Source organism: Trachurus trachurus (genome assembly GCF_905171665.1).
Source record: "Trachurus trachurus genome assembly, chromosome: 2".
In the NCBI taxonomy this organism is placed as follows: domain Eukaryota; kingdom Metazoa; phylum Chordata; class Actinopteri; order Carangiformes; family Carangidae; genus Trachurus; species Trachurus trachurus.
Genome location: NC_139914.1, coordinates 3,084,817 through 3,107,590, shown reverse-complemented (window position 1 = coordinate 3,107,590; position 22,774 = coordinate 3,084,817). Strand labels below are relative to the sequence as shown.

The following is a 22,774-nucleotide window of genomic DNA, read 5'->3' as shown; positions in this document are numbered from 1 at the left end:
CACCTGAGCCCAGCCACGGAGGCCCCGACCCCAGGTGACCCCGGCCGCGGTGAGGAAGGAGAGCGGAGGACTGAGGAGGGAAAAGGGTGAGAGTGGAGGGAAAGAAGGAAGCTGCAGGTAGACTACCACAGGAGGGAGAGGACAACTAACTATACCTACCTACCTCTGTTAATTTGAATAAAATCCACACACAAACGCGCTGCTGTTGACTTGATCAAATGCCACAATCAATACACACACACACACAGTGATAGACACACATACAAAGCGGCTTGTTAAGTCCCCCAGATCTTTGCCCCCGGCGCTTTTTGTTTTGTGTTTTCCGAATTAATTGAGCCAACGCTCAAGTGTGGGGCCAGATGTCACTGCGACCTGTGGGGATTATTAGAAATCTGTTTCCCTCATTGTTTCCGCGGATCCCTTCAAACCGCAGCGCCTCGCACTCTTCCCGCTGAAGTTTCAGGGAGAGACGAGTCCCAAACCAGATTGCTAATGTACCAAATAACAAGTCTCCGGCTCCAAGAACGGACACCGAGCCCGGATATGGACATGTGGGACATTCTGGGACTTTGCTGTCCCGCCTCCAATGACCATGGCCTGTGCCCAACGGCCACCAGGGGCCCCCTGATGCCCTCCCGGCTTGGCCCGAGCAGCGCCACGCTCCTTGGCAAAGCTCTGGGCCTAATGAACTCATCAGCCAGCTGGAGGCCCTGGTGCAGGGACACGGGCCGCTGGGGGAGAGAGAGAGACAGAGAGGCAGCGGGCCCGGTGTGTTATAGGTGCAGAGAGATGGAGGGGGGGGCAGCTGAAGATAGCTCACCAATAAAGGCAGCGAGGCAGGTGCAGCTTCAGAGGGGCCAAGATGGGAGGGTCAGCGGGCAAGAGGAGGAGGAACGGGACGGAAAATGTAGGTCTGTGCTGAACAGGAAGGGAAGGAGAGAGAGAGAGGGGGGGGGGGGTCAGGATGGGATTCATTTGGATGAGGAAGTTGAGAAAAAGTCCAGCAGGAGGGAGAAAGTTGCTGGAGTTTTTGCTCGGCTGATCAGTTTTGGTTTTGGATGAGCTCAGAGTGAAGAGGTGACATCACCGAGGCCACGGCCATCTTTGATTCTCTATCCACAAGTTTCTAAACGTCATCTATGGTCAAAACCGGAAGCCGGTTTTGCCGGTTTGGTGGAATTGTACGTTTTACGTTTCCATGGTTTTCAGTCGTTGTCATAGTTGCGGTAAACGCATGGATCTATTAACGCTGGCTTTTAACACGGATGTCAATTTGTGTGATATCCACTGTTAAAAGCTGGTGTGATGATCCATGCGTTTTACAGATTTTCATTGGGAAAAAAATAAAATAAAATCCATGCATTTACCGCGACTATCGAAACCATGGAAACGTAAACATAAAATTCCACCGGAAGAGCAAAACCAGCAAAACCGGCTTACGTTTTTGACGGTCGGAAAAAGGTGGATAGTGTAGGAAAAGGGGACAAACTATTTACTGTAGTGCAGTGTTTTTCAACCTTGGGGTTGGGACCCCATGTGGGGTCGCCTGGAATTCAAATGGGGTCGCCTGAAATTATTTTTAAAAAATGACTGATAAAAATATTCTTTTAACTAATTATTATTCTTTTTAAAATTCTGATTAAAAACACCACACACAATCTTAAACAACTATACTTTCACTTTCTTGAATATAAATTGAGTTCAAACAAAATGCAGCATATAAAAATATCTGAACTGACGGCGATCATGAATTTGTGATGTCAAAATGAGGTCAAGAGCCAAAAAAGGTTGGGAACCACTGCTGTAGAAACTGCAACAACAAACGGTTTAGAAAAACAGCTTATTATCTTTTCTGCCTGGCGTTAGATGAGACTTTCTCACTTGGTAATGAATCACAGCTCCAGACCGTGAGCTCACTCCCATTGGTTAGAGTCAGACACTGGCTTTATATCTCTGCTACAAGTAGCTGCATTTTTCATTTAAAATTTAAATTGAATTTGTGTTTCTCCTCCCGAACAGCTTGTAATTCCTAGTTACGGCAAACAATATACAATGCAATGTTTTTACTGTAATGAGACATAGCGCTGTGTGTGTGTGTGTGTGTGTGTGATTTTCAGAGCACAGCTGGGTTGTTTGCTGAGTAACGAGGCCTCCTCTCGCTCTCCCAAGTCATCGCACTTATGTCAGCATCATCAACAAGACGCTATCATCCTGTTCGCTGCGCAATCAACAAACTCGTCATCCTTCCTCCCGTCGCGCTGTTCGCTCCCCAGTGTGTGTGTGTGTGTGTGCGTGGCTGTGTGTTGTCCATGAGAGGGAAAGTAGGGAGCACCTTTGTGTGTCCATATGTGTCTGGGTGGCGGTGAGCGCGCTGGGCGTCCTGCTGGGAGCACAGATGGCGCCGAGGCCTGCCACGGCAGCGCTGACGATGGCCACATTCTCACATGGGACCCCCAGCTTTCTGGATCCCACACCTCCTGTTCAGGCCTGAACCAACAACCCCCCTCCCCCCTCCCTCTCCCTTCCTCCCCCTCCACCCAGGGTCCAGGCCACTGCCTAATATATTTTCACTACCCCTGGAAGAAAAGACACAACACAACACATGGGCAAGTTGGGGTTCACACACACTTTTATTTATTTTTAAGAAGTTTTACAATATGAAAAAAAGGGCACAGATGGAGAAAATAAAATACACAGGGGGAAAATGAATCAATATGACGTGTACATTTTAAGAGATAGGGCTAGGTCCAGGTTTTAAAGACATTTCAGTTCTTTTAGTCCTATTTACCCACAGTCTTTCCTTCATATCATAAAGCATAAAGTACCACATGTACTCAAACAAAACAAAACACAATCAATCACATTAGTAAATGCTAACTGTGTCCTGTTGTGATGAGGGGCCTCTTATTCCAGATGAGTTGTCCATTTCCTCCAGTATGTAGTGAATTTATCCATGTACAAGTTCAAGGAGAAAGTCAGTTTTTCCATGTCATATTATTTCTTTCACAATTGCAATCCACTCCTCTTTCGACCCTCACAACCAACTTGTGCACAATTTACATTTGTAACCTATAGCTGAGAGGTGGTCTGCTTCAGCTGCTGATATTTTAACACTTTGGTTAGAAAGGCCTCTTCAAGGCTGTAATCAAAGGTACAGCGGACCCCCAGTCTTCCAAACTGCGTCTTCTCCCTCTTTGTCTTCATTTCTGCACACCTCCACTCGTCTGTTCTTCTCTAATTTCTTCCTTCTCTCTCTCTCTGTCTCTCTCTCTCTCACACACACAGACACACACGCCCCCTGTGGCTCGCCGTCCACCTGAGAGAAGCCTCATACATCTCCTGACAAAGTGACTAATCCTTCCCATTTCACAGCTCCATCCCACTGCTCTCTGGGAATGTTCAAACTCTGTGTGTGTGTGTGTGTGTGATAGGTGACAGGTGGGAATATGTCACATGAGTTCAAGGTGTTTTTTTTTTTTCTCTCTTTTTCTTTTTGTTGCAACAAGCCAGTCAGACAGCTGCGGGGTCTACTGAGCTCTGACTGATTAGAGAAACAACTCCATCACAGACGTCTCACCTGCCGACTTCTTGATGACAGCTTCTTTAAAATGACGTCCACCTACTCAAAGAAAGAAAGAAGAAAATAAAGATCTGTAGTCTAGAATACAGTCTGAACCTGTCTCCCAAAAGAAAAAAAAAAAGGTTTCAAATTTGCATCTTATTTCCTGTGAAACGCTGCAGTATTAGGCCTCAGCTGGATCGGTGATATAAGCCCTGCAAAGAATAATCATAACCATAAATCAGCGATCTGCTCCTTTCCTGTGTGTCTGCTACTTCTGAGTCATTACAGGAAGCACAGTAAGAGGACGTTTCCACCCAGACTACACTCACACTCCTAAGGTGGTCTGTTTTTTATTTTTATTTTAAAGGGATAGTTCACCCAAAATTCAAATTTCAGGGTCCTCCGTGCCTTCTCGGAGTTACAGCGGGGCTCCGTGCAGCAGTATTTTTCCATATAATGGTTGTGAATGGGGCTCACTTTTCTTCGTCCAAAAAGACACCAAAAAACATCCAAATACCTCCATAGTGCTCGTCTGTAATGTCCCTCTTGTATTGAAGCTCCGACATGAGAAATTGTTCCGCCGGTCATTTGCACTGACACAGGAAGAGCAGTGAACCGAGACACTGGGAGCTTCCGCTACAAACAAGCTTAAAATATAGACTTATTTACATTTTTCGGAACAATTTCTCATGTTGAGGCTTCAATACAAGAGGGACATTACAGACGAGCAGTATGGAGGTATTTGGATGTTTTTTGGTGTGTCTTTTTAGACGAAGAAAAGTGAGCTCCGTTCACAACCATTATATGGACAAATACTGCTGCGCGGAGCCCCCCCATAACTCAGAGAAGCCACGGAGGACTCTGAAACTTCTCCCAGCCCTTAGTCAACATGAGGGCGAGTAGATAATGAGTGAAATTTGGATTTTGGGTGAACTATCCCTTTAAAGGGATACATCAACCAACAGTCGGATCTGTTTATCTGAACTGGTTTCAAACCGCCAGGGCTCAGGTTGGCGTTCAAAACGCTCAGGGAGGTTGAAAATGTTTCTTTAATGTGTTTGCATGAATGCACGAGACTGGTTCTGCCAGTGTGTGTGTATATGTGTGTGTGTGTTTGTATCTCAGAAACGCTCTGTTATTGAACCGCTGCTCACCGTGCGTTAGGATGTTTTCAACGTCAGAGTGCTGTCATGTTTTAATGGAATTTCTTGTTTGATAAAAAAATATATAATCTTGGATTCACATCATTTTGGTGGTCAGAGGTCAAAGGTCAAGGTCACTGTGACCTCATAAAGCCCCGGTTTTAGCCTCTTGAATATGACGTCTCAATATCATTTTGGGAATTTGGCTCACGTGGACTCAGAGCTGAATGTGGTGGTCAAAGGTCAAAGGCCAATGGTCGGCTAAACCTGCTTAACTGATTATGTTTTACATCCCGGGGGTCAAAGGTCGGTTTCCCTTCAGTGTTTCTGTGCAGCAGGTTTGTTTTGCTGCTGATGTTTCATGTTTCACAGGTTTTTGATCCATTGATCTCTTTATTTTTATTCTGATCAGCTGCTCAGTCGGGTGGAAACAGGGTTTGCATCGTTATGTCCTGTTTTATTATTATTTTTTAACATTTTATCAGTTTGTTTGTCTTACCTGAGCAGGTGGTAGCTTCCAGTTAGGTGATGCTGCTGTGGGAGGGAGGACGAGGCGGAGCAGGTGGCCGTGAGGCTGCAGCTTCAATCAGTGGAATATTTTAGAGGATTTTTCTTCCTCTGTTCGTCAATGTTTTTCTTAAGCAATGCCTCCTCTTTTTAGACTCACCCCTGCCCATCGTACCTGCTTCTTCAAAGTTTGCCAGTGCCAAGCAGTCTCATCTGCTTTTTAATACACAACTACGCTGTCTCTAACTTAATACACACAAAACTTTGTGCTCCCAGAAACCCATGACTTTCTATTTATGTAGTTGGAGAAAAAAAAGTATCATGTTGTATTATATCATATAGTTGTTATTGCAAATTCTTGGCTGTAATAATCATGGAGTGAAATTGTACACCTGTTTTTTTTTTTTTATAATCATGAATATATGCAGCATAAAGGTCAGACATCGCTCTCAGTGGGGCTCAATGTGCAGTTGTAGGTTGGTGGTTTGAAGCACAGAGGGAACTTGAGTTGTTTATGGAGGAAAATGGTTAAAGGGATAGTTAAACATTTTGGCAAATTGGCCCAATGCGATAATCCCTATAGTCTTAGCAGTAGGTTCGTTACCTTTAATTGTCGGTGCAAGCTATTTTTAGAACGGTGGAGCAGAGCCGTGAGCTGCTCAGAGCTACGCTACGGAGGCTCATGGGATTTCTTGGTTTCCCTCATCAAACTCATCAAATACACAATCCAACAACTCCAAAACGCTCTGGTGGACAAGTTGTGACCTGCACATTCACCACGCTATGAGATAATAACACAACGTTACCAGACAGAGTTGTTTTAGAGGGAAATTCATGCAAAACTGCTGATGTGCGTTCGTTCCTGTTGAGGGCAGTTTTTCGGCGAGCAGTCTCTGTATTTACCTCTAAAACAACTCCATCTAACGTTTTTGGCTCCTAAAATGAAACAAAACGTTTCTTTCTGTCCCCTAATTTTGGAGTTGGATTGTTTTGGTTATTGCTAAAATAAAAAAGAGGTTCTTTTATTTAGTTTTCTGTCTGTTTCTGGCCACTCTTTATTTGTTTTCTCTGGAACATGAGGGGTCAGGTGCTTACTGTATATACATACATAGCTTCTATCCAGCGAGTCATTTTCTCCACAAATCGTTTCTCGGCAGCGTCATGACTAAAGCGGACGTCATCATCCTTCCCGAGCGGAGCCGCCCTGCAGTCGGCCTCGCCGTCTCCAGAGTGGCCACATCACATCAGCTGGGGGATGTAGCTGCAGCAGGCACAAACTAAACAGCCTTGGAGGGGTCCTTCATGTGTTTGGCCGAGGGCCTCGCAGGGCTGAGGAGGGGTCTGGGCCACGCAGAGCATCTCCACTTCTCCGTCTGTGGAGCAATTAGGCTGTGTGTGTGTACTGTGTGTACTGTGTGTGTGTGTGTGTGTGTGTGTGTGTGTGTGTGTGTGTGTGTGTGTGTGTGTGTGTGTGTGTGTGTGTGTGTGTGTGTGTGTGTGTGTGTGTGTGTCCGTGGGCTCCAGCTGTCAGGAGGCCTCTGTCTCCTGGTCCTGACATGTCTCTGATACACCCTGCTGTGAGTCTCTCTGTGTCACACACACACACTGCACGGACCCGACCGGAGCCCAGGGCGAGCTGTCCGTCATCTCACACACACACACACACACATGTACAGACACACACATTCCCTCTCTCTCTCTGTCCCTCTCTCTCACACACATGCTGAGTTTTCACTGATTATGGAGCTTCTGGCACTGTGGTAGTACTTCTCGCTCTCTCATTGTGTGTGTGTGTGTGTGTGTGTGTGTGTGTGTGTGTGTGTGTGTGTGTGTGTGTGGTGGCAATAGCCATGGCGGCGGCGGTGGCTGCAGGCCACGGCAAGTCATCCGTGCTTCCCCTTATCGTTTTAATCACCTCGTTAGGCGCAGCTAGTCCCCACACTTACTGGCCACTGCCCCTCCTCTGGAACTGTGCCCCCCCCCCCCCCCCCCCGACCCGTCACTGGTGGTGCCACCGGGCACAGAGATGCATGATGGGAGGAGGAAGAGGAGGAGGAGAAGGAGGAGGAGAAACTTCTGTGCATCCATCAAGTTTGCTTAAAACAGAAAAAAGTATAACGTCCAGCAAAGGACAGCAGAGCTTTATACAGCAAATATATGATGAGTCACTGTTTAGACTGAAGCAGCCAGATAACATGAATCAGCAGAAACAAACATCTTGTTGAAGGATTTAACACTTTTTATTCTCTTCCGTGAGTTAAAACAACACAAATGTCTCATTCAGAGCATTCTGCTTCTGTTCTGTCATCACAACAGTAAAATGACAGAAGTTGACAACAGCAGAGACTAAAAGTAAATGAAGTAAAGAAATGTTTCTACCATCCACCTCCACCTCCGCCGCTGAACTGTTGCTGTTTCCAAAATTGGCTTCAGCTGGAATCAGGCAGACTCAGGTGTGTGTCAGTTCCTCCCACAGGTGTAGGTACAGACACACACACACACAAACACACACACACACACACACAAACAAATCTCAGTTAGAAAAATTTAAGTTTTACACACACAGAATCATTTACAGCAGAACTATATAAGAATATTGAATTTTGCAGAACTTTTATATGAAAAAAATGCACTTTTATTCTTCAAACAAGCTTTTTTTTCATCTACCTGAAGTGTTTTTGAATTTTCAAAAAAGAAATAGAAAAAAAATCACTGAGACGTTTTCCAATGGACCTCTGACTTGAAAGCAGCTCATGCAGGAAGTTGAAAATCCTCTCTTTCTCTCTCTCTCTTTTATGCACTTTGAAAACACATCATTAGTTTTTTTTTCTTCTTTTTCTTAACAATTACAACAAAAAAAAGGTATTTATTTCTATATTGTCTCGTTCTCCATCCCTTTATCAGGCTCCACATCTCTGCTGCTGCTTTCCCTTTGCCCACTACACTACTCCCACGGGAGGGGAGAGCGCTCGAGGGCTGAGGGGCGTGAGGAGAGAGAGGGAGGTGTGTGTGTGTGTGTGTGTGAGAGAGAGAGAGAGGGAGGGGGCGGCGTTAGACAATACCATTCCTCAAATATATTCGGTTCCCTCCGTCCCTGAAGTGAGCCTTTATTAGTCGGGATCGTTTGGATCTTATCTCGCATATGACACTCGGTGGAAGAAAGGACCGGAGGAGGAAAGAACAGGGGGATTACCAGTGCTCTGCCTTCCCGATCCGCTGATTCCTGACACGGGGAAGAGCCTCCGCTTCATCTCGCCCCCTTTTCTTTTTTTATTTTATTTCTTTATTTGCCCCCCCTCCATCCACACATCTTCCTCCAGGCTCGGATGGACGAGTAGCCCTGGCTGCTGCTGCTGCTGCACTTTTCTCCACTATCTGCCCATCTCATCTCCCGTCTATTGTCTCTCCATCGCCGGGATCACACACTCAGAGAGAGGGACAGAGAGACAGATAGAGGGGCGGGGGGGCTGTTGACTGCTCCATGCTCACATCATTATCAGCACTTTTCTCTTTTCTTTCTCTTTTTTTTCTTCAAATCCCCTCTTAAGACTTTTGGAGCCTTTTTCTAAAAAAAAAAAAAAAAGAAAAAGGACAATTTGCCTGAAAACACCTCCAATGTTGCAAGCTCCTGGCTGGAAAAAAGTAAAAGAATAATTTTCGTTTATTTATTGTAATAAAAAAAAAAATCTATTTGCCACCGGAGGCTGCTCTCTGCGAGACTTGATGGTTGTCCAGTCGGTGGAATATGAGTTAATGTGGAGTTGAGGCTCCGCTCAAGAGCGTCTTCAAGTTCCCTTCAAGAGATTTTCACCTCCCAACTCTTTGTCAAGGTGAGCTTTTCACTGTTATATTGAACTTTCTCTTATATATGTATATAATCTATATATATATAAAGATAAACAACAGCTAGTAAATTTATGTCCAGCAGATGTCAACATTATTTTTTCACTCTTGTGCCTCCATGCTGTCAAGTCGCTGTGGCCTCAGCCAAGCAGATGTGTTCATCACACTGTGACAGATGGCCAACTCTGAATATGTTAATTCACTAAAAAAAAAAGAAAAAAAGAGGGAGTTTCTCCCTCACAAATCATCACAACTTAGCTTTTTTTTAATTTATTTTTTTAATTTGTTCAAATGAAAAATCAAATCAAATGATAACAAGAAAAGATAAATTGGAAGAAAACTCTAAAGAGAGCTGCATGTGTTTGAGGCCTGAGGCTTTAATAGATGATCCATCCCTTGTATTTCCAGCCATTTATTATTGATGGAGTTTAATGTTATTATGCAATGGTGGTAGACTGTATTTATGGGGGGCCCTGGCACCCACACAAGCTCCTGCTGTGGGGTTTCTCATACTGAGGGCCTCAGGGTGTCAGAAAACACTCAAAACAATTACATGTCATGCACAGATTTATTTATTTATTTTTCTTTCAGTTTCTTTGTGCTTTTCGGTCAATAACAAGTGGAGGTGATGGGCTATTTGTGAGGGCATAAAGGAGCATGCACCAGTATCTAATGGTTGTTGTTGTTGTGGTGCAATCTGCAGGTTTCTTCTGGAGGAGCGACTGTCAAACACCGAGGAGCCAAAATGATGCTGAGTCCGGACCAGGCGGAGGCGGACCTCTCCTGGACTCAGTCCGACCCGGAGAGCATCCTGAGCGGCCTCAAGTCGGCCGGCTGCGTGTCGGATGATCCGGCGGAGGGAGAGGACAACAGGGCCAATAAGTGCAAATCCGATCAGCCCCTGACCAGGGAGGAGAAGCGGAGGAGGCGGAGGGCCACGGCCAAGTACCGCTCGGCCCACGCCACCAGAGAGAGGATCCGCGTGGAGGCGTTCAACGTGGCCTTCGCGGAGCTGAGGAAATTACTCCCCACCTTACCCCCCGACAAGAAACTGTCCAAGATCGAGATCCTCAGACTGGCTATATGCTACATCTCCTATCTGAATCACGTGTTGGATGTGTAAAAGTGACCCCCCATGCATCACCCCACTACTTTGGTTGGTAGATTGGACTCAAACGCATCCTGGGCGTCAGCTGGGTATGGCAAGGTGTTTCTAGCTTTTAAATTCTAAACATCTAATGAGATGCAAAAACAATAACATAAAGGTGCATTTCAATCAATGGAAAATATATTTAATCCCTTCCCTTGCCTTTTTTTCTTTTCTTTTCGTGTGTGGTCAATCCACAAAGTGACAGTCTGATACCTGTGTGAGATTCAGGGACTCGCTGCATCTCTGCGATTTTTTTTTTTTTTTTTCAGTTTTATTTAGGCTTTTTTTTTTTTATTCCAAAATCTGCAAATCTGGAAAAAATACAGACAAAACAAACCAACAAACATCTTCTTCTCTTTGCCATACCTAACAGCTGGGAGTCCTGGTGCAAAGTTGGCGACAACTAAGTAATAATAAAAAAAAACGGCTAATAATAATTTAAAAATACCTTTTCCAGCCCAGGAGGTGGAATAATAATAATAATAATGATACTACTAATAATAATGATGATAATGATAATAATAATAACGATGTTGATCATTAAAAAAAAACACCAACACTGGGGTGGTGAACGGATGTAAACAAATAGCTGCTTTAGATCTAGTTTAGATGACGTTTTTTCCCGAAAAGGAAAAAAAAAAAAAGATTCACTGCGTTAAGTGCCACTTATGACATATAAAATTGTGACCTTAATCATTTTTTTTATAATGTGTATGGGATTATTTATTATTTAATTGTGTTTGAATATTTAATGCTAATTTATTTCCGTTGATTCCATAGGCCGGCGTCTCTCTGTATAAATGTATATTGTTTGTTGCTTCTATATTTTAGGCTGTGAACTTGACCTTTGAAAGTGATGCTGGTGTGTTCTATTCTACTGAAAATGGCACTTTCTGTTAATCCATAGCATAACTTATTGGTTTCATGTAACGTCATTATCTTTGTTTTTTGTTTTTTTGTTTTTTTAATGTCACGTCTGTTGTCTATCAATAGCAACGATAAGCACTTCAACATGGGGCTCGATGGCCCCATAAATGTTTATTATTATCTCCCTAAATTGTTGCGTTAAGAGGTTTTTGCAGGAAGAAGAATAAAAATAAGAATCGGGCTGCTCAATGGATGATGATATTAATACTTAATAATTCAATTTCAATTCAATTAAAAAGAGAAACATGCTTCTCTATGTAATCACGTAAAGAATCAAACTGTTTCTTAAACCTCTTTTTTTTCTCTCTCTCTCTTTTTTTTTGCTGTGACCAAAAAAAAAAAAAAGATAATTACTACTAATAACAATTTCGAAAAATAGTTTGAATTTATTATCTTCAATGTTTTGATGTTCTTATTTTTGATTGATTGATTGATTGGTTTATTTATTTATTTGTCTCTGCCTTGTATTACGAAATTCAATAAGTAATTTTATAGTGAAGGAAAAAAAACAAAACAACAACGACATATCCTCTATCCAAAGATTTTTTGTCTCTTCAGGGTTGTGTAGGCTACTTGTTGCTTTATGCAGATCTTTTGTAGTAGAGGTATCGTGTGACAGCTGGTTTCTAATGGACAAACTTTTCATATTTTCCGGTGTTATTTTTAATTAAAACGGAAATACTTGAAAAAAAAAAACACTGATTCTGTTTCCTGTTTTGAAATATTTTAATAAGTTATTTTATTCTGTAATGTAGAAAAACAAACACACACACACACACACCCACACACACAAAAACAGCTGATGGCGATGATGGATATGGTACACGATGACGTCAGGCGCCTGCACTCGCACACGTGCAATGGTGTTTGGTTGGAGGGGGGAGGGGGGGGCAAGAGGGGGGGTAAATGCACATGCAAATCAGCAAATGAGCGCATAAGAAGAAGGCTTAACACATAGACACACCTCATGTTTAGTCTACTGTGCAAACACACACACACACATGCACACACACACACACACAAGGTGAAACATGTGCAAACCCCATTTAGCATACAGATGAAAAGTCTCCTTACTGTACACACACACACACACTACTGTAAACACACACAGTCCTGCACAACTGCAAGATGAAATAAGTGGAAACCCATGCAGATAAAGAAAACTCTCCCTCTCTTCCTCTCTCTCTGTAACACACACACACACACACACACACACACACAGACACACACACAGACACACACACACACACACACACACAGTGGTCAGCAGCTAAAGGCAGTGGTAGCCTACATGTGTGCTCCTGGCTGAAAGGCTCTCTCCCTCCCCAGAGAGGGGGCAGGTGTTACTCCAGACGAGCCAAGACAACCAAATTACTGGCCGTCTGGCACCTCCCGTGGGAAACCCTGGGAGAGAGGAGGGATGGGAGAGATGGAAATTTATGAGAGAGCGAGCGCTGAGATGTAATATTGCCAAATGGTATGAGCAAAAAAAAAGAAAAAAGATCCAAATATTTATATTCATTTGTGATATATACGCCTATTCCCATCGATTGTGCTATAAAGAGCTTGTTAAGTTACAGAACAGGAGATGTGGGGGATGTGTGAACGCTTTTATCTGAGCCATATTAGATTATTAGATTAGATTAGATGTTTTTTTTTTTTTTGCATGAGTATTGGTGGCCCCGTTGGGAATCGAACCCTTCACCTAAGATGCTCCAACTGAGCAACAGAATCCATATGTCAAAATGTGTATCATTAGAAACTATATAAAAAAATGAAATAAAGCTGTGTCCATGTGTGGCAGCTGCAGTGAGGTCGTAGCGAAGCCACGTTTCTTGTTTGATGTGGTTTGGTTTCAGCGGTGCAGCCTGAAGGCCGCTAGAAAAATCTTCTTTCCTTTTCAGCTCAAGGGCCTCCTCCTCCTGTGTCTCGCTTTCTCTTTTTTTTGTGTGTGTGTGTGTTTTGTGGCATCTGTCAGTCACAGTCAGTCCTCGGCCTGACCTTCGAGTTTTACCTTCAGCTGCTGCACCCACGGGGGTCAAGAAAAGTTTGTTCAGAGACAAGGCTGCTTTTTTTTACAAGCCACGGCTGAGGAAAACTTTCAGATAAGTCATTTTTAAGTTTCGACGGAAGGAATTACACGCTGTCCATGAAATGTTGACACACAGCCTTAACAGGACCTGTATGAGTAGTTGCTTGTGGAGGCTTACATCAGCAAACATTAGATTAAGTCCCTGTGTTTCCCACTTGGATTAGCACATAATGTTTCCATTGATTATGTGTAGTATATAAAAACTGTCGGATAAATCACAAACACAAGCCACAAAACCAGCTCCGTCATCAGTTTGCATCACTTTGAACCAATAAAATGTTTAATAATCATTAGATTTCTATTTGTTCTACACCGTTCAAACCTGATGAATCCAAAATTGGGGACTGGCTTTTTTTAAAAAGAAGCTTTTATACAGAAAAGAAAGAAAAAGAAAGAAAGAAAAGAACACCAATATGTTGCATCAACAGATTGTCTTCTTCAGAAACACAAAACAAGCTCTGTGATTCTGGCATGGCGTGGAGACAGACTTCTGCTCAAGCTTATTGAATGGAGGAGTCCATCTGTACGTCGCCGTGAAGCACTACAAGGCCATTTGTGCTCCTCATCCCCAAAAGCTTCCGTAGCATCAGTCCTCTTCAATTTATTCTTTACAAACCTCCAGAAGGGGCAAGGGGAGAGAGGGAAGTGACAGGCGCAGCCCAAACTGCTGAGGGCACTGAACAGCCTGGCTGACAGTGTGGCCGGTGCATGCTTGTGTGTATGTGTGCGTGACGTGTGTATGTGTGTGTGAGAAAGTGCCACGTTTCACCACAACCCCCCCCCCCCCCCCCCCCCCCTCTTTTTTTGCACCGTAGGCTTATGTAACGGTGGAGGGGCCGAGGACTGACCATATGTCAGGAGGTGTGTGCAGACGGCAGGGGATTATACAGCAGCCATTATCAGCGTTTGGACATCCTTCTCCTCATCATCATTCAGGTATACACTCAAAGCACACACACACACACACACTACACACCCATTTAATTCTGAGAGCTCACTCTCTGTGTGTAAATTGGACAGGGAGAAAGAGTATGACAACAAACAGCCATATGTTCACAGTACGAGGAACAACATTTGGGGCTTTTTGTGCTGCCTCATTTTTTCGCCCTCTCTTTTATTCTCCACGTCGTTGGGTATTATGGGAAGTGTTCATGTTCAAGGCGAGAGCTCCCCCGTCAATATTGCGACTCCTGCTCCCCTTCCTCTCCCTCTCTCTCCCCCTTTTTTTTCTTTTTTTTTCTCCCCTCCCTCATCGAAGGTGTGCGCGGAAACGCCGTGCACGCCCCCAGTGAGTGTGTATATGAAGGGTGCTCGTGCAGGCAGAAGTACAAAGCCCTGGTCCATGTGTTGAAATGCAGCCCCCGGGATGGGCCGTATTATCCCTGCCTACTTCACCAGCAGGGTCCCGGAGCTGGAGCTGGCTCGTGGCCCTTTGTCTCCAAACAGATGGAAATGGGCAGAGGAGGAGAGGAGAAGTGGAGAATCAGAGAGCGGAGGGGGAGGAGGAGGAGGGAGGGAGGAGGGAGGAAGAGAATGGACGGAGGATGCAGAAAGGGGAGGGGAGGAGGAGGGAGAAAAGGAGTCAGTCTGTTCTCATTAAGTGCTGTATTGAAGACGACGTCCCCCCACAATGCGTCAGCAGCCGCGGATGGTCCCCCTCTCATTCAGGCTCACGCTCGGACCATCTGTACCACGGGGGCCTGTCATAAGGTGTGTGTGCATGCATTAGGGCCCCGCCACACACACACATACACACACATACACACACATACACAAGGCCCAATCTGGCGAGTTAAAAAATGGTGATATTCATTGGGTTTCAATTTGGTTAAGATCTTTTAAATCCAATTGTTGGGCTTTTGTTGCGGCGGCTGTGAGTCACGGGGAGTTTATTCAACATCCTGCTGTCCCTGCCTGTCCTCCCGGTCTCAGAGGGAGCAGACACACAGCCAGAGACGTCCTAGATGTATAATTACTGCATCATAAAGACATTAAGGGAAGACTTATCTCTGCTTTAATCCCGTCATTATCACTAAAAATGAATCATTTGCTCATCTCTGCCCCGTCTTGATCTCAATTCCCCCAAAACATTTATCACTCTCCTCCGCTTTATCATTATGGATAAGACAGAATAATAAGTGTAACAGCAGAAATTAGAGAGTGTTGTTGTTGGAAAAGATTAGTGTGGAGATGTTGGTCCAGTTCCCAGAGCTCGGCGTTCAGTTTTTCTTCAAGAATATTTTTCACATTTTGTCTTGCTCACAGTCTTCCACCCAGGGAGAGTGGGGGTCCTGGGACAGACGTGAGCTGTGGGCCCCAACATGCAAAATCCGCCTTAAGGGCCCTCTGATTTCAGTTTCTATTGTATTCTCTTGTGCATATTACTACACAAATATGCAATTAATCAAAATACCCAAAAACTTCTTGTCAAAGACGCCATTCATCTGAAGGCCTTCAGGGCTCCGGGGGCTCGCGGCCCCTCCATGGGGGCAGTTGCAGTTGCCTGTTTTGTTTGGTTTGGTTGGGAACCAAAGAATCAGTTAGTTGTTGTTGCTGCCCTTGTCTCAATATGCTTTAGAGTCACTGTTTACGTTGTGTTTTTAATATTTCCATGGTAACTTGTCTTTGCATCCGGCACTTTTTTCCTGTTTCCTGTTGGGAACAGTGTTTTAGATCCAAAATTGGGCAAATGTGAACGTTAAAATAAAAAATAAAATCTGGAATTTTTATTTTCTTTTGGTAAAATCCTTCATTTCTGTATCTTATTTATGTCATTCCATCTGCACCGTTGCCCACTGTTAACCATAACCACGCTCTCTTACTTTGAAAAAGCTGCCTGTTGGTCCTCTAAAGCTGATTTGTCATATAGCAGAGAATCTCATCTGGCTGACTGCAAACTCAGGAAACTCACATTCATCCTGCCGAGGCCTGAATCCTCTGCTCTCCTCTCTGCATGTATGCGTGTGGTCTCATCAACTTGCATCTCTTCCCACTTCGTCTTCATTTTTACACACGCTTTCATTTTTCTCCTCTATTTACCAAAAAAACCCTCCGAACTCATAAAAGCCGTGTCTTTGGGGAGGGATCCATCCATCTTCCGGACACCAAATTGAATTGATCTCAGGGGCCCCCACCTCGCCTCTCTCAATGGGGGCCATCTGTGCGCGCGTCCCGCTTTGAATAAACGTGAAAAGGTGTCAGCACGTGCTCGCTTGCTCGTCGTCTCACACGACGCGCGTGGCTGCCAGGGGTGGCTCGCGCTCCCATTCAGCTGTGTAATGTGATTTCACTGCAGCTGATTGATTCACAGATCTTGTAGATAACATATAGATTACTGAAGTGTTTGCACTAATCACCAATAGAATTCAACCTGCTTTAGGCTACAGGAAAAAAAACACATACGATTTTTTTTTATTATTATAGAAATAACAAGCACATATAATTGTATTATTGTATTGTTTTTTTAATGCATTAATGACAGAACATGCACGTGTGCAGCGTGGAAGAGTTTGGATGCGCGTCTGGAAACTTTCAGGTGACGTAATGGCGGTGAACGGCCACATGGTGGCGCAGCGATCTCAAACTCTGGTGTTTGACAGCATCAGATGCAGCAGAATGAACAGATGCTGTCAGAGATGGACACAGTACTCGACCCCTTACTTGAGTAAGAGTACTAATAATACTGGTCAAAATTTACTCCGTTACAAGTAAAAGTAGCTCAGTCGACATGTTACTCCAGTAAGAGTAAAAAAGTACTTGCTTTTAAAGGTACTTAAGTATCCAAAAATACATGCTTTTAAATTTACTTTAAGTAAAAGTAAGAGTAAGAGTAAATTTCTTATTTTTCACATCAATGAATTACTATAATTTTTTCTAAATGAATTTAAGGAGCTTTTAACTCTTGTTTCTGAGAATTAACTCTTTGAAACCAGCTGCACTGATGTGCTGCTTTTAGGGGTTAGGGTTTCCTTCTTTGACAAACACAGCTTGTGTCCAATAGGATTTTAGAAAAAAAAAGAGCAGACCTGAAAGTAACAAGTACTTTTCAGCCTTCCTAGAAATTAACTTGAGTAAAAGTAATAATATTTGTCTTGGAAATGTATTCAAGTAAGAGTAATAAGTACTGTAAAATATGCCTGGGTGTGGGAATAGACTGGTTCCGGATTATGAGAAATACTCAAGTGAGGTACAAATCCTCTGGATATGTACTTAAGTACTGTGGTGGCAAAAAATGTTGTTCCTTCAATAAAATATTTAAAAAAGGATAATTGGACACGTCAGCTGTCTTTCTTGAGTTTTAATAAAAGGCATTCATGAATGGAGTCACACACACAACCGAACATGAGTACAGTCAGTGAGTGAGTGAGCTGAAGACGTTCTCAGGGCGCTATCTTTATAGTTCCCAAAACACATTTGAACAGCAGACAAAATATATGGCACTGGTAGCTGTGCCTGGCTTCACCGCCAGGACACAACTCCCCTTGTAAATTAACACAGAGCACTGGTCTGACCTTTAACCTGCTCTGTGTGGATTCAGTGATTTGTCTCATACAGGTATCAGAAAAGGATTAGCTGAGTACCACTTTCCACAAGGTGAAAGGAAGTTCACTTAATTAACATGGTTATACAACCCTTGTACAGCATACAATGGGTTACACCAAAATTTCCCATTACAGTACAGTACTCAAGTAAATGTACTCCGTTACTGTCCACCACAGATGCTTATCAGTAGTGGTACTGAATTCTGACAAAGTACTAAACAACAACATCAAATTTGAGTTTTTAAATATTATAATAATAATGTTAAAGTACAAATGTCAGAAATTCAATTTAAATGTGTTTAATTAACCAGTCTGACTACATCTACAGTATGTGATTGGATTTTATTTACAGATACAGATGGACAATTGCAGATGTACAATAGCTACCTATCTCCCCATCCTCCCTCCCCCATCCTCCACACAACACTGGTGTTTATTTGGCTCTCCATGGGGAGGCCCAGGGGTCACGTCCCAGTCACGACCTCCATTGTAATCTGGAGGGGATGCGGTACAACTACGAGTGTGTGTGTGTGTGTGTGTTGGAGTGAGAAATCCCTTCAAAGGAGGAGAAAATATTGATTCATATACAGCTGCGTAATTGCTGGAGGCATCTGTTGCCGTGCTGTTTGCACTTTCATGTGTGCTCGTTGTCTGAATGGACCGGCCCGTGCCCCCTTTGTCCGGTGACACAATAGAGGACGAGTGGTCGGCAGCAGCAACAAAGAAATGTGAAAACAGTATAGGTGGGGGTGTAAATATGTTTGCTTTGGGTTTGTATAACCTTTATTTAACCACATAAACTGACTGAGGTCAAAGGTGCCTCAGTATGCTCGACATTATAACGCATCATTGTGAGTTTGTATTCAAGAGATAATACGCTGTCTGCCTTTACACTGTTGTAGCCTATAGGCCGCTACTTTTACTTAAGTAAACACTTTCTCCATTACTCACATTTATCTCCTGACCCCTCGGGGAAGTGGCAACCCCAGGTCTGTAACCACTCCTTTGAACACTGTTTGCATTTCCAAAGGCATCAGCACGCAGATCACAAACACATTCCCAAAACTGTGAGTGTATGACAGCTGCAGCTCCAGGCCCTTTCCCACAATAATACCTATACAGTACGTTTACAATACGATATGGTACGGTATGCATGTAATGTGGATCTAAAATATGTCTGTGCTCTGCTTTTATTGAAGGAGAAGTAGGCTAGGTATGTGGAAGACTATTTGTTTACATTCTCACTTTTAAAAGAAGCCGCTTAAGACTTCATTGTGTCTCTTTCACAGACTGTGTCCGGGCCCAGATTGCTATCACGCCTCTGTTTGTGTTTGGTATGTAGAGAGAGTCAATGGTTCTATCACTGTTTATTGTTCAGCTTCATGAACTGTGACAAAAAACAGGATAAAAGAGCGCGGTACACTGTCACAGTATTGTATCTGTCTTGGATACATTAATATTTTTTTTCCTATCCTTGCAATGCACTTTATTGTGTATATATAATATATATTTATTTCAGACTCATGGTCCATAGGCAAGATGTACAACACAACAACAGACATACAACACATACAATAAAAGAGAATAAAGCTAAAAAAAAAATTGTACCAGTTCCACTTCAGGCTGATAGTAGGCTACTTGACCTCAGGATGACACCCAGAAAAAACAGGCAAATCTGATGTGGAATTTCAGAATAAAAGCCCTTATTAAGACCATATTCTGTGTACATTAGGATTCATATTTCTTAAAAACTACCTGTTATTACTCAACCATTCCACTTTAGACTGATAGTACTTGACCTCAGGATGACACACAGAAAAAATCAGGTAAATCTGATGTGGAACTGAGCCCTTAGAACTTCCATATTTCACCGTATTCTATGTACAGAGACTGATACTGATAGCAGCTACTGTTGATGTTTCTGAGGCATCAAGACAACACATAAATCTATGCATAAGGTTATTATTGTTGTTGTATTTGTATTATATTATTGTATTGTATTATAACCCTCCTGAACATCACTGTAATTATTTTTTGTCATTAACTCTTTTATTGATTCCATACAGCATTATGTCCTCAACAGTTTACATCTTGTATACATTTTTTTTTTTTTACAAATTTATAGGACATACCCATACTCCACACAGGGGAGCAAAGACAGAAATAGACATAAAATGACGTCCTCAGCTAATGGCTTGTTCTCCTGCTACTGACGAGAACCTGTGCAACAATTTCTATTGATCTTTTTTATTAGTTGTTATTTATTTGATTTATAGTTTTTTATCCAGTCTTTTATCTTTTATACAATTCTTATCATGCACTTACACTGTGATTTTATTCTATAGCTCCACTTCCACATTTATACGTGCTCTTACACTGCACACTAGGCTGGGTTTGTATGTATTTACAGTGTATGCACTGGTCTGTGTTTTAACTGTCTGGATGAGCGAGAGACACCTGAATTTATCTATCTATCTATCTATCTATCTATCTATCTATCTATCTATCTATCTATCTATCTATCTATCTATCTATCAACTCACAATTAAACCTAAAGAAGAGTAAAAAAGAAGTAATATCAAGTAGTTACTGTTTTTTTGTTTGTTTGTTTTTTCTCCTTATTTTCACTCTTTTCCTGCAGAGTCCCTTTTCCCCTGCTGGAGGGTGATACAGAAAATAAACATACAACCAATGAAGCATCACTGTAATTAACTGTTAATATGCTGCAGGTTGTCTCAGACTCACACAGGAGGGGGGAGTCCACCTGTGTTGAACACCACGCCCCCTGTCGCCATGTCCCGGTACTGCAGCCCCCGATTTTTCCTGAGAAGCACTGCCCCCTGTGAAATTCCTGACGGCCGGGGTGATTCCTTCGGTTACCGAGGGCTGCTTCCTCCTGGAGCCGACCGTGTGTGCGCCGCCGTGGGCCAAACTATTTAACAGCCTCTGGATACATTATCAACCACGGGGGGATGTTATCACCGATAAAAGGTGAGTTATGTTTTTTTATTTTATTTCTTTCTTTCTTTTTCTTCATAGCGCCGGAGCCTCTGTCTGTCTGACATATGTGTGCTGCCTGCAGATGTGAGCAGTGAGGCTCTGTGTCTTTACTGGATATACCGACCGCTTACACAAATGTAGGTTACTGTGTCTGCTCTATTTTACATACACATACACACACACAGGGGGGAAAACTGTTGCTTAGTGTTGGGCGAAGTGTGTTTTCTGAGGAACACGCCCTTAGCTGTGTGTATGTGTGAGTGTGTGTGTCGCCTACCTACCTGTGTGAAAGAAAAAAAAACGCTTTCAACTTCATTTGAATGTCCTCAAACTGCGGTCAGACTTGGACCTGCACTGCCGGGGAACTTCACTACATTTGTTCGGTTTTTTTTTCCCTCCCTCCCCATCCGCTTATGTAGTTAATATTATTATTATATGGTCGGTTATACGTTTTTATAGCGGCTTCCCCTGTCTGAAACTCACAGAGCCGCTGTGAGACCGGGTGAGGAGGAGGGAGAGGGGGAGAGAGAGAGTCAACTATGTTGCATACGGTCGACTGGAGCCGCATAACCCCGGCCGGTGCACCGCAGCTCAGCCGTGAACTGTAACCTGCGGCGGCGGAGCTGACGCGGACGGATACGCTGTGGTTTTTCACCGGGAAGCACACAGTGGAGAGACCGGTGTGAAAACAGTCATCTGGGAGTTTCAAGTGGTCGTATCATTTTTTTTTTTTTTTTTGGTGAAGGAGAGCTGGAGGGGGGGGCTGTCGAGGCCACGGTGAGACCAGGGAGTTTCCTGCCTCTAGGTCCGGGTCACAGGTAGGCTGCAGGGGCCGGGTGGAAAAACCTGCTCCGGAGCTGCAGCAGCTGCATCACAGACACTTCAAAGTAAAGTAAAAAGGTGTGGACTGGAGTCAGTTCTCGTCGTCCTAATGTTTTACTGTTATTGACAACATGCATGGCCAGTTGCAGCCATGTAGAGTTGGTCAAGGTAAACTGAACAGGTGCCTCTGTGGCTTGTTTTAGCTGCTGTACTCCACAGTCATTGGCTGTCTGCAGTTTACTGATCATTCTGGAGAGTTAGTTTATTTATTTGAAAAACACTTTATTCAAATTGTCTTATAACTCAAATCTATGTTGTGTTGGTGACTGTAAAGAAACTAATTATTATTTTTTCTTTATTAAAGCAGAAGTAAGCAGAATGTTTGTGTTAACATAAGTCTTAAATAGTTCTATCTTCCGACGGCAATCACTTAGGCTATATAGAGTGTTTGGTCTGAAACACGGGTCTGTCAGTCACTCTGCTCTGCTGTAAGCCGAGGAGAAAACTTTCCTTGTATCCTACAACCTTTATCCAATGAGGAGAGAGAACGGCATAAAGGGGCGGTCCTCTCTGTGTGCGCAGCCAAGGTATGCGCGTGAATGTGGTGACGTAGGGACGAGGGCGGGGACTGCTAACTCCATCGGCTGACAAGAAGTTAGCCAAAACCACCGGATCGCTTACTTCTGCTTTAATCTGCTAACTTTTGATTGACATAAGTAATTTGCGCCAGTTATGATAATTGCAGTACTTTTGGAATATCTTAATCACTGCTGAAATATTACAGGTAGACCACTGCTTTGAATTGCCCGACCATAATACAGGCAGTTTGTTCTTTTTCCTGACATGACATGTGTGAATCCCAGATCTATTACACTTCATTACACCTATTAAACCTGTATGAATGAGTAAGCTCATCATCATCCGAAACTTTGAAGATGAGTAGTCAGTCTGCCTTGGCACATGTATGAAACAGATGTTTTCATTGAACTATTTTGTTCAATGAAACTACATCTGTGAGTCACCTGTAAACTCACACCTGATCGGAGGAGGAAAAGTTAATGCATGGTGACAAGAACAGTCTCTTCGTCTACATTTATTGTGCAAGTCTCTCATTATAAAGGCTTTAATACTGTGGCTGAGACTAACATCACATCGCACATGAATTCTTCTTCCCTTCCCGTCCCAGAA

At 43.3% G+C, this 22,774-nt stretch overlaps 2 protein-coding genes across 2 annotated transcripts in view; both read left to right on the top strand.

Moving 5' to 3' along the window:
* Positions 1-9,799: 9,799 nt before the first annotated feature.
* On the top strand, positions 9,800-10,241 carry LOC310997098 (helix-loop-helix protein 2-like; the record flags this gene model as incomplete). The annotated part of the gene is made up of 1 exon (XM_083986697.1): positions 9,800-10,241. The coding sequence occupies one exon, from the start codon at positions 9,800-9,802 to the stop codon at positions 10,175-10,177; it is 378 nt and encodes a 125-aa protein (XP_083842823.1). The 3' UTR covers positions 10,178-10,241.
* A 10,398-nt stretch (positions 10,242-20,639) lies between these two features.
* LOC310999667 (vang-like protein 1) overlaps positions 20,640-22,774 on the top strand; it is a 71,689-nt gene continuing 69,554 nt past the window's right edge. The window contains exon 1 of the mRNA XM_083990203.1: positions 20,640-20,755. The gene's annotated coding sequence lies outside the window, so the exon portion shown is untranslated. The remainder of the gene's footprint in view (positions 20,756-22,774) is intronic.